General features: G+C 41.2%; 1 protein-coding gene across 3 annotated transcripts in view; it reads right to left on the bottom strand.

The window, feature by feature from the left end:
* Positions 1 to 12,620, bottom strand: part of SMOC2 (SPARC related modular calcium binding 2) — a 642,212-nt gene that overhangs the window by 431,677 nt on the left and 197,915 nt on the right. For all 3 annotated transcript variants that reach the window (XM_069769272.1, XM_069769273.1, XM_069769271.1), the window contains exon 6: positions 12,213 to 12,263. In XM_069769272.1, the coding sequence (XP_069625373.1) occupies positions 12,213 to 12,263 (51 nt within the window). The remainder of the gene's footprint in view (positions 1 to 12,212; positions 12,264 to 12,620) is intronic.

The raw sequence follows: 12,620 nt of genomic DNA, 5'->3' as shown, positions 1-12,620 counted from the left end.
GTAGATTTTGGAACCCAAATCAAGCTAAAAAAATAATAGGCTTTCTATGGCCCACAATTGGAGAGAGAGAGAGAGAGATGGCACACGCAGGAGTCAAGACTGGCACACAAGCAGAAAGGGCAATATTAATCTCCCACTGATTTGATTTTTTTTTTTTCAGGGAGACTTTAGGAAAAAAAAATAATAGAATAAAATGATTTTTTCAGGAAGAATTTAGAAACCAAATAAAATAAAATGATTTTTTCAGGGAGAATTTAGAAAACAAATAAAACAAAAAAAGGCTTTCTATGGCCCACTGAGTGAGAGATGACGCACACAGGAGTCAGGAGTGGCACACAAGCCCAGAGGCCAATATTTTTCTCCCACTGATTGATGTAGTAATTTTTTCAGGTAGATTTTGGAACCCAAATCAAGCTAAAAAAAATAATAGGCTTTCTATGGCCCACAATTGGAGAGAGAGAGAGAGATGGCACACCCAGGAGTCAAGACTGGCACACAAGCAGAAAGGGCAATATTAATCTCCCACTGATTTTTTTTTTTTTTTTTCAGGGAGACTTTAGGAAAAAAAAATAATAGAATAAAATGATTTTTTCAGGAAGAATTTAGAAACCAAATAAAATAAAATGATTTTTTCAGGGAGAATTTAGAAAACAAATAAAACAAAAAAAGGCTTTCTATGGCCCACTGAGTGAGAGATGACGCACACAGGAGTCAGGAGTGGCACACAAACCCAGAGGCCAATATTGTTCTCCCAATGATTGATGTAGTGATTTTTTCAGGTAGATTTTGGAACCCAAATCAAGCTAAAAAAATAATAGGCTTTCTATGGCCCACAATTGGAGAGAGAGAGAGAGATGGCACACCCAGGAGTCAAGACTGGCACACAAGCAGAAAGGGCAATATTAATCTCCCACTGATTTGATTTTTTTTTTTTTTCAGGGAGACTTTAGGGAAAAAAAATAATAGAATAAAATGATTTTTTCAGGAAGAATTTAGAAACCAAATAAAATAAAATGATTTTTTCAGGGAGAATTTAGAAAACAAATAAAAGAAAAAATAGGCTTTCTATGGCCCACGGAGTGAGAGATGACGCACACAGGAGTCAGGAGTGGCACACAAGCCCAGAGGCCAATATTGTTCTCCCAATGATTGATGTAGTGATTTTTTCAGGTAGATTTTGGAACCCAAATCAAGCTAAAAAAATAATAGGCTTTCTATGGCCCACAATTGGAGAGAGAGAGAGAGATGGTACACCCAGGAGTCAAGACTGGCACACAAGCAGAAAGGGCAATATTAATCTCCCACTGATTTGATTTTTTTTTTTTTTTCCAGGGAGACTTTAGAAAAAAAAAATAATAAAAAAAAAAATGATTTTTTCAGGAAGAATTTAGAAACCAAATAAAATAAAAATGATTTTTTCAGGGAGAATTTATAAAACAAATAAAACAAAAAATAGGCTTTCTATGGCCCACTGAGTGAGAGATGATGCACACAGGAGTCAGGAGTGGCACACAAGCCCAGAGGCCAATATTTATCTCCCACTGATTGATTTATTGATTTTTTCAGGTAGAATTTAGAACCCAAATCAACCAAAAAAATAAATAGGCTTTCTATGGCCCACTATTTGTGAGAGAGATGGCACGCTCAGGACTGGCACACAAGCCCAGAGGCCAATATTAATCTCCCACTTTTTATTTTTTTTCAGGGAAAATTTATAAACCCAATAAAAAAAATAATAAATAGGCTTTCTATGGCCCACTATCTGAGAGAGAGAGATGGCACGCTTAGGACTGGCACACAAGCCCAAAGGCCAATATTAATCTCCCTTTTTTTTGTCAGGGAGAATTTATAAAACCAAAAAAAATAAAATAAATAGGCTTTCTATGGCCCACTATTTGTGAGAGAGATGGCACGCTCAGGACTGGCACACAAGCCCAGAGGCCAATATTAATCTCCCACTTTTTTTTTTTTTGTTCCAGGGAAAATTTATAAACCCAATAAAAAAAATAATAAATAGGCTTTCTATGGCCCACTATCTGAGAGAGAGAGATGGCACGCTTAGGACTGGCACACAAGCCCAAAGGCCAATATTAATCTCCCACTGATTGATTTATTGATTTTTTCAGGTAGAATTTAGAACCCAAATAAAGCAAAAAAAAAAAAAAATAGGCTTTCTATGGCCCACTGAGTGAGTGATGATGCACACAGGAGTCAGGAGTGGCACACAAGCCCTGAGGCCAATATTTTTCTCCCACTGATTGATGTAGTGACTTTTTCAGGTAGATTTTAGAACCCAAATCAAGCAAAAAAATAAATAGGCTTTCTATGGCCCACTGACTGAGAGATGGCACACACAGGAGTCAAGAGTGGCACACAAGCCCTGAGGCCAATATTTTTCTCCCACTGATTGATGTAGTGATTTTTTCAGGTAGATTTTATAACCCAAATCAAGCAAAAAAATAAATAGGCTTTCTATGGCCCACTGAGTGAGAGATGGCACACACAGGGATGGCACTCTAGCAGAAATGTCAATCTTAATCTCCCACAAAAAAAAAAAAAAAAAAAACAGGGAGTGTCCAACAATTACTATCTCCCTGCAGTAATCTCAGCCAGGTATGGCAGGCAGCAATAAGGAGTGGACTGATGCACAAATTAAATAAAAAGTGTGGACAAACAAAAAAGATAGCTGTGCAGAAAGGAAGGAACAAGAGGATTTGTGCTTTGAAAAAAGCAGTTGGTTTGCACAGCGGCGTACACACAGCAATGCAGCTATCAGGGAGCCTTCTAGGGCAGCCCAATGAGCTACAGCGCTGAGGGGAAAAAAAAAATGTAGCTTCCACTGTCCCTGCACACCGAAGGTGGTGTTGGGCAGTGGAAATCGCTACAGCACAAGCGGTTTGGTGGTTAATGGACCCTGCCTAACGCTATCCCTGCTTCTGACGAAGCGGCAGCAACCTCTCCCTAAGCTCAGATCAGCAGCAGTAACATGGCGGTCAGCGGGAACGCCCCTTTATAGCCCCTGTGACGCCGCAGACAGCAAGCCAATCACTGCAATGCCCTTCTCTAAGATGGTGGGGACCAGGACCTATGTCATCACGCTGCCCACACTCTGCGTTTACCTTCATTGGCTGAGAAATGGCGCTTTTCGCGTCATTGAAACGCGACTTTGGCGCGAAAGTCGCGTACCGCATGGCCGACCCCGCACAGGGGTTGGATCGGGTTTCATGAAACCCGACTTTGCCAAAAGTCGGCGACTTTTGAAAATGAACGACCCGTTTCCCTCAACCCTAGTAATAATGAAAGGGACAACAAATGTACTGGAAAGGCAAGAGAAAGACAACCCTCAAAAACAGAATAGTCTTGCAGGTTCACGCCGCAAATAATTCCTGTCTCTTTACCCTTCTTGGCTGATTATTGACAAGTTTTGTTTTTTTCTAGTGTGCTTTTCACTACTGGTAGCATGAGGCATATATGAAGCCCATTCATGTTGCACACAAATTTCAGTTCCTCTAGGAAGGTACACTAACACATGTTGTCTCCCAGGACAATCTAAAAAGCATAGAATAAATACCAGGAGACTTACATGAAGAGAATCACTCAGGATTAGGGTTGAGTGACTTTTACTTTTTTAGGGTCGAGTCGGGTTTCGCGAAACTTGACTATCTCAAAAGTCAAGTCGAGTGAAATCGGCCGATTATGGCGAAAAGTCGGGGATCGACCGAAACCCGAAACCCAATGCAAAGTCAATGGGATTATTTATTTTATTTTTTCTCTCTCTCTCTCTCTCTCTCTCTCTTCCGTCCCTGAACAGAAAAGCTGGTGTTACACATTGCAAATCGCTACAGCGCACAAGCGACAAGATGGCGATAGGCGTCCACGCCCCTAAGACCTATGTCATCACTCTGCCCACGCTCCTTCATTGGCTGAAAAAATGGCGCCAAGCGCGTCATACGAAACGCGACTTTGGCGCGAAAGTCGAGTACCGCATGGCTGACCCCACACAGGGATCGGGTCGGTTTCATGAAACCCGACTTTGCCAAAAGTCGTCGACTTTTGAAAATGAACGATCCGTTTCGCTCAACCCTACTCAGGATCATAGAATCAACCTAGCAGTTGGACCAGTCATCTGGAGAAACAGGTACTAAATACAAGAGCAGTACTGGTGTGACCAAGCAATCAGAAACAGACTCCAGGAGGATGACATGAAGGAAGGCTAAACATGTGATATGTGCACAGTGGTACACTTAATAATGTTGGGTAACGGGATAATATCCTCAGAGTCATTGTTAGACCTTCCACTTGTGTAGTGGCTCCTGGGTTCCTCCTGGTGCAAGATTATGCCTGCTCTGTGTGGTCTGAGTGTGTGAGCAATTCCTGGATGACTAAAGCATTGAAGCCATTGACTTGCCCTCACAATCCCCAGATCTGAATCTAATTGAGAAACTCTGGGACATTATGCATTATACAGCATGTTCATATGATGTTGGGAGTGTTCACAGATAAGGGTGGGCCGTGAACACTAATGAGTTACAATATGACTTTTGCTCAATTTCAAGCAAATTGGATCCATTTGAGACTTTAATTTTTTTTCTTTTATTTTTAGGGTTATTTGGAATCCAGACTCTTTTTGGTTCATGACTGGCTTCAATTAATTATTGATATATTACTTTTTTTGCAATGATTTACAAAATGTATGCCAGTAAAGATTTTCAATTTGAATCTTTTGTTCATTGAGATCTGATGTATGATTTAAGTGTTCCCTCAATTTTTTAAACATAATGAAAAATGTATAAAATATTATTGTAGAATTTTTCAAAATACTGTGATGCGGAAAAATCAATACAGATACATGAAAGATTACAGTTTAATCTAATTTTTTAAATGAAAGGTAAAGGACATTTTGCCCACAAACCAAATAACCTACTGTGATGTTTGTGGACATGCTTCTAGAGTGAGACACCAAGAGAGAGAAATATTATTCATTTTATTTTTACTCAAACTGAGAATAAAAATGTACCATTCACTCCATTAACTGCTTCCCAACACAACATTGGCTTTTGATGACCAATAGAACGTGCCACTTGACATTGACTGGAAAGTCAATTTTGGGTCCCTTGGGGATTGTGATTTCTGGGCACCTGCTCTCTCATCCTGCTCATTTCCTGCTGCATGCAACAACACAGAGTGATCACTGGCTCGCAGGAGAGGACTAGTTAACTCCTTTTTTCCTGTTTTGATCCAGAGGGTCCTCCTCTCAGGCACCTTTTCCCTTTTGTTAAACTTTCTTTAATAAATGTTTTTGGTTTTAAAGCTCATTCTTTTGTCTCTTGAGTATTGGGTATACAGTTACCACTGCACCATCGGTGGTCTAGTAAGTCCACTATACATCATCTCACCCTGTGGGCATGACAAGGATTTTGTACTCATTTGTTATTAAGTGCAATAGGTCCTGTAAGCAAGTCAACATCCACGGCAATCGGGCCCCAACGTTGGATGGTAATACTTGAATTGCTGCAGCCATTTGTGGTTTAAGTGTTATTAGTTAAGAATGTGTCTGCTGTCACTTAAAGACAAAGTGTCATCCTTAACATCCAGGCCTGCAACAAGCACATCCTGTACGTTCAAGAGAATAAAATATTATGGGTTTATGTGGTATTATTTGTTTTTCCGGTCCCTTTTATTCCCCATGCATGCTTCACTATCATCTCCCTGTAAATAAGACTGGTAAGTTGCACAAACCATCTTTTGTGAGTGTGCATGCAGCATGGGCAGGGGTTTCCTAAGTCAACTGCTGGCATGTGAGGAATACTCCCCTAGAGCTCCTATCAAGTTTTGGGTAGAGGTACAGCGCCATATTGAGGTGAGAACGATCAGACACACTGCTCACAGAGTGAAGAGGTGTTATATATTGGTGACCAATCTGTATACTATTAATAGGTCATGAATATATTTTGACTGAACAAACCTTTTAAAATGACAACTATGCCACTTAGTGAAAGCTATAAAGTACTTATTTTTGTTCACTCTTTCCATACGAATAAAATGTGAAAAAGTTATATGCACCCCAAAGAGATCTGAAAACAGAGAAAAATAATATGGTTCTCCAACAATGGTGATACAAAAACAAATGATCATTAAACAAACATGTATTTAGCATGCAAAAGTAAAATAAATAAATAAAAAAATATAAAAAAGAAATCATTATAGTATCATGTGGCACCCCAGGGTCCTGGTTGTCACAGTGGTATTGCTTTCCTCCCGGGGAGAGTGATGCTACGTTTGGAGGCAAGGAAGGATAACTGTAACCAGGTATCACAAACATGCAACACATTCACACTCCAGGCCACCAGGGGGAGCTTCTGATCCTATTTACTAGGTGACTCCCCATATATATATATAACTGGTAGTCTGTAGGGAAAGTTAGTTAGTTCTAGACAGGAGTCAGTTCCAGACATCCGTCTGAGGAGGACAGAGGGTCCACGGAGCTGTGCATGCCCTAAGAGCTGCAGCTCCCAGAAAGAGACATTTTGAAAGCAGAATTGTATTGCAGCTAGCGTGAAGGAAGGCAAAGAAAAAGACAGGATACCAAAGGGGGACCAGCCCCGAACAGGCTGCCTCTTTCTGAGGCGCAGATCACTGGTAGCCGGACACCGAGGTAGTAAGGACCTCTATGCCTTACTTCAGAGACTGGCAGGACAGCTAATTGCACGTTACCTGTCTGCACCTACACCCAGGAGGCACGGTGGCACCCCTCAGAGGCCGGGGCGTGCTAGAGTCCTATAAACAGCATCAAGCCACCAGACACACGGGTTTTGTCCTATCCGACTATGGGGGACAGAGAGAGAGAGAGACACCACATCTGTGAGGACCTTATTTGGAGCTTGTGCAGTAAGGGACTACACCACTACAGTGCAAGGGAAGGCTATTGATTTCCACCTGGACAAGGGGACTCTGGACTTGCCTGCCCTGTGATCGGGTGCTCTGGACTGTGGACACTGAAGTCTTCAGTAAAGGTAAAGAGACTGCAACCTTGTGTCCTCGTTCTTCTCTGCGCCTCTCACCATACCACCATCTACACACCAGGAAGCCCTGGGGATATACTTCACCTGAGGGAAGGTATACCATCTAGCTGCCATAACATCACCCCAGCGGACCCCTTAAAGCAGCGTCGGTCACCTTGACCGAATACCACAGGTGGCGTCACGAACATCATCTTTATCCCTTAAAAGACCTTCCCCTTTTATACGAATGTCCCAGGGCCATGGACCGGGCCAGCCACCATGACATCCCCCCCTTTGAGCCGATCGGACCCGATACCGAGTACCCCCGCGGCCCTGACGGGGCACTCCAACTACCATTACTCAGTTTAAGGGTAATGCATTACTTACAGGTGCTTCTCACAAAATTAGAATATCATCAAAAAGTTAATTTATTTTAGTTTGTCAATACAAAACTCAGATATTATATAGTGTAATTAGAAACAGAGTGATTTATTTCAAGTGTTTATTTCTGTTAATGTTGATGATTATGGTTTACAGCCAAAGAAAACCCAAAAGTCATTATCTCAGTAAATTAGAATACTTTATAACAATAGCTTGAAAAATAATTTTAATCCCTTCCCGACCTGTGACACAGCGTATGCATGGCTATGATTGCTCTGATTGGCTGTTGAAAGTGACGTTTCACTTTCACCTTCAACCAGAGCAATCGTAATATTTCACCAATGAAAATTGGTGAAATATTACAATCCAGCCATGGCCGATGCTGCAATATCATGGCCATGGCTGGAGACGGCGTTCTGCCCCCACCGCCAATCCACCCCCCCCTCCTCTGTCCTGTTCTCTGCTGTCCTCCGCTCCCCTCCATCTTCCTGTCCGCTCCCCCGCAGTCTGATCTCACCCCCGTGGTCCGATCCCACTTCGCATACTTACCGAGCTCCGGTGTCCCTCCCAGTGTCCGTCCGTCTTCTCCATGGGCGCCGCCATCTTCCAAAATGGCGGCCGCATGCGCAGTGCGCCCTCTGAATCTGCCGATTTATTCCAGGTACAATTTGATCACGGTGATAAGTTCTATCACAGTGATCAAAATAAAAAAAATAATAAATAAACCCCCCCTTTTTCACCCCCATAGTTAGGGAACATAATAAAATAAAGATAATATATTTACTTTTATTTTTCCACTAGGCTTAGGGTTAGAACTAGGGTTAGGGTTAGAACTAGGGTTAGGGTTAGAACTAGGGTAAGGTTTGCAATTAGGGTTAGAATTAGGGTTAGAACTAGGGTTGGGGTAGAACTAGGGTTAGGGTTAGAATAAGGGTTAGGGTTGCAATTAGCGTTAGGGTTGCAATTAGGGTTAAGGTTGCAATTAGGGTTAGGGTTAGAATTAGGGTTAGGGTTGCAATTAGGGTTAGGGTTACATTTAGGGTTAGGGTTGGAAATAGGGTTAAGATTAGGCTTAGGGGTGTGTTGGGGTTAGGGTTGTTTTAAGGGTTAGGATTAGGGTTAGGGGTGTGTTGGGGTTAGGGTTGGGATTAGGGTTATGGCTAGAGTTGGGATTAGGGTACGGGTGTGTTGGGGTTAGTGTTGGAGTTAGAATTGAGGGGTTTCCACTGTTTAGGCACATCAGGGGTCTCCAAACGCGACATGGCGCCACGATTGATTTCAGCCAATCTTGCGCTCCAAAAGTCAAATGGTGCTCCCTCCCTTCTGAGCACTGACGTGCGCCCAAACAGTGGTTTACCCAAACATATGGGGCATAATCGTACTCAGGAAAAATTACACAACAACTTTGGGGGTCTAATTTCTACTGTTACCCTTGGGAAAATAAGAAAATAGGGGCTACAATCTTATTTTTGTGGGAAAAAATGATTTTTTATTTCCACGGCTCTGCATTATAAATTTCTTTGAAGCACTTGGGGGTTCAAAGTGCTCACCACACATCTAGATAAGTTCTTTGGGGGTCTAGTTCCCAAAATGGGGTCACTTGTGGGGGGTTTCTACTGTTTAGGCACATCAGCGGCTCTGCAAACGCAAGTTGATGCCCGCAGACCATTCCATCAAAGTCTGCATTTCAAAACGTTACTACTTCCCTTCCAAGCCCTGCCATGCACCCAAACAGTGGTTTACCCCCACATATGGGGTATCTGCGTACTCAAGACAAACTGGACAACAACATTTATGGTCCAATTTCTCCTATTACCGTTGGCAAAATAGGAAATTCCAGGCTAAAAAATCATTTTTGAGGAAAGAAAAATTATTTTTTATTTTCATGGCTCTGCGTTATAAACTTCTGTGAAGCACCTGGGGGTTTAAAGTGCTCAGTATGCATCTAGATAAGTTCCTTTGGGGGTCTAGTTTCCAAAATGGGGTCACTTGTGGGGGAGCTCCAATGCATAGGCACACATGTGCTCTTCGAACGCGACATGGTGTCCGCTAACAATTGGAGCTAATTTTCCATTCAAAAAGTCAAAAGGCGCGCCTTCCCTTCCGAGCCCTGCCGTGTGCCCAAACAGTGGTTTACCCCCACATATAAGATATCGGCGTACTCGAGAGAAATTGCCCAACAAATTTTAGGATCCATTTTATCCTATTGCCCATGTAAAAATGAAAAAATTGAGGCGAAAAGAATTTTTTTGTTAAAAATTTAGTACTTTTTCATTTTTATGGATCAATTTGTGAAGCACCTGAGGGTTTAAAGTTCTCACTAGGCATCAAGATAAGTTCCTTGGGGGGTCCAGTTTCCAAAATGGGGTCACTTGTGGGGGGGCTCCAATGTTTAGGCACACAGGGTCTCTCCAAACGCGACATGGTGTCCGCTAACGATGGAGATAATTTTTCATTTAAAAAGTCAAATGGCGCTCCTTCCCTTCCGAGCCTTACCATGTGCCCAAACAGTGGTTTACCCCCACATGTGAGATATCGGTGTACTCAGGAGAAATTGCCCAACAAATTTAAGGATCCATTTTATCCTGTTGCCCATTTGAAAAATGAAAAAATTCAGGCTAAAAGAATTTTTTTGTGAAAAAAAAGTACTTTTTCATTATTACGGATCAATTTGTGAAGCACCTGGGGGTTTTAAGTGCTCACTATGCATTTAGATAAGTTCCTTGGGGCGTCTAGTTTCCAAAATGGGGTCACTTGTGGGGGAGCTCCAATTTTTAGGCACACGGGGGCTCTCCAAATGTGACATGGTGTCCGCTAAAGAGTGCAGCCAATTTTTCATTCAAAAAGTCAAATGGCGCTCCTTCCCTTCCAAGCCCTGCCGTGCGCCCAAACAGTGGTTTACCCCCACATATGTGGTATCAGCGTACTCAGGACAAATTGGACAACAACTTTCGTGGTTCAGTTTCTCCTTTTACCATTGGGAAAATAAAAAAATTGTTGCTGAAAGATCATTTTTGTGACTAAAAAGTTAAATGTTCATTTTTTCCTTCCATGTTGCTGCTGCTGCTGTGAAGCACCTGAAGGGTTAATAAACTTCTTGAATGTGCTGTTGTGCACCTTGAGGGGTGCAGTTTTTAGAATGGTGTCACTTTTGGGTATTTTCAGCCATATAGACCCCTCAATATGACTTCAAATGTGAGGTGGTCCCTAAAAAAAATGGTTTTGTAAATTTCGTTGTAAAAATGAGAAATCGCTGGTCAAATTTTAACCTTTATAACTTCCTAGCAAAAAAAAATTTTGTTTCCAAAATTGTGCTGATGTAAAGTATACATGTGGGAAATGTTATTTATTAACTATTTTGTGTCACATAACTCTCTGGTTTAACAGAATAAAAATTCAAAATGTGAAAATTGCGAAATTTTCGAAATTTTCGCCACATTTTTGCTTTTTCCACATATAAATGCAAAAATTATTGACCTAAGTTTACCACTAACATGAAGGACAATATGTCACGAAAAAACACTCTCAGAATTGCTACGATCAGTTGAAGCGTTCTTGAGTTATTACCTCATAAAGGGACACTGGTCAAAATTGCAAAAAATGGCCAGGTCATTAAGGTCAAAATAGGCTGGGTCATGAAGGGGTTAATATGCTTGGATACCGCACTCTGTGAACAACCAGCTTCTTTAGCAATGACCTTTTGTGGTTTACCCTGCTCGTGGAGTGTGTCAATGACTGCCTTCTGGACATCTGTCAAGTCAGCAATCTTCCCCAAGATTGTGGAGCCTACTGAAACAGACTAAAGGACCTTAGGAATAGGGTTGAGCGACTTTTACTTTTTTAGGGTCGAGTCGGGTTTCGCGAAACCCGACTATCTCTAAAGTCGAGTCGAGTGAAATCGGCCGATTATGGCAAAAAGTCGGGGATCGACCGAAACACGAAACCCAATGCAAAGTCAATGGGAATTTTTTTTTTCTCTCCCTCTCCCTCTCTCTCTCTCCCCTCCGTCCCTCAACAGAAAAGCTGGTGTTAAACATTGCAAATCGCTACTGCGCACAATCAACAAGATGAAGATAGGCGTCCACGCCCCTAAGACCTATGTCATCACTCTGCCCACGCTCCTTCATTGGCTGAAAAAATGGCGCCAAGCGCGTCATACGGAACGCGACTTTGGCGCGAAAGTCGCGTACCGCATGGCCGACCCCACACAGGGATCGGGTCGGGTTTCATGAAACCCGACTTTGCCAAAAGTCAGCGACTTTTGAAAATGAACGATCCGTTTACTGAGATAATGACTTTTGGGTTTTCATTGGCTGTAAGCCATAATCATCAACATTAACAGGAATAAACACTTGAAATAGATCACTCTATGTGCAATGACTCTATATAATATATAACTTTTTGAATTAAACTGAAATTAATTAACTTTTTGATGATATTCATGGCAAATGTTACAAAATTTTCAGAATAAAACTAAATCACAAAAGTGTTTTTTTTTTCAATTTCTCCATATAGTGTTAACAAAATGTAATCAATAAGTAGATGTACCCAAAAATGATGTCAATGTAAAATACAACTTGTGCCACAAAAATGAGTCTTGAAATGGTTACATCAATGAAAAAATAAAAAAGTCATGACTGTCACAAAACGATGTAAAAGGGCTATGACAGCATGCTCATTAAAAGGTTAAAAAGAAAATGCAATAAGAGGGTTCTTTTTGCGCTAGCAGTCATCAGTAAGTAAAGTCAACCATGTGTATGTACAGTGTATGAAATGGCATATTCTGGCTCAAAAAATAATTAGTGATGAAACAATAAAGTAAGATTTTACCTTCTTCATCCCCTTGAGGTTGTGTTTCTAAGGATGGAACAGAAACATCATCTAGAAAAAAAAACACGCATTGTGAAGTCAACTTAGAAAGTTTTTTTACATTTTATAAAATTGATGGTCTATCCTTAACTACTATTATTATTATTATTATTATTATTATTTAACAGCATTCAGCTGGATCTCGAGCCATGGCGACTTCATAGATGAACATCGATCTTGTGTAAGCCTAGATAAGTCCATCAATGTCTTTGCTGATATCTTGAATGTATCAAGCCTTAACATAGGCCATTAGTATCAGATCTACGATATATTAATATCAATCTATATTTAGGGGATTAAAAGTAGAACAGATCTTTGATTACTAGTTTTGAACACTGTTGGCTGAAAAATATCTTTGTGTAGAACCAG

Source organism: Ranitomeya imitator, chromosome 5 (assembly GCF_032444005.1).
Source record: "Ranitomeya imitator isolate aRanImi1 chromosome 5, aRanImi1.pri, whole genome shotgun sequence".
In the NCBI taxonomy this organism is placed as follows: Eukaryota; Metazoa; Chordata; class Amphibia; order Anura; family Dendrobatidae; genus Ranitomeya; species Ranitomeya imitator.
This window is presented reverse-complemented; position numbering and strand designations above follow the sequence as displayed.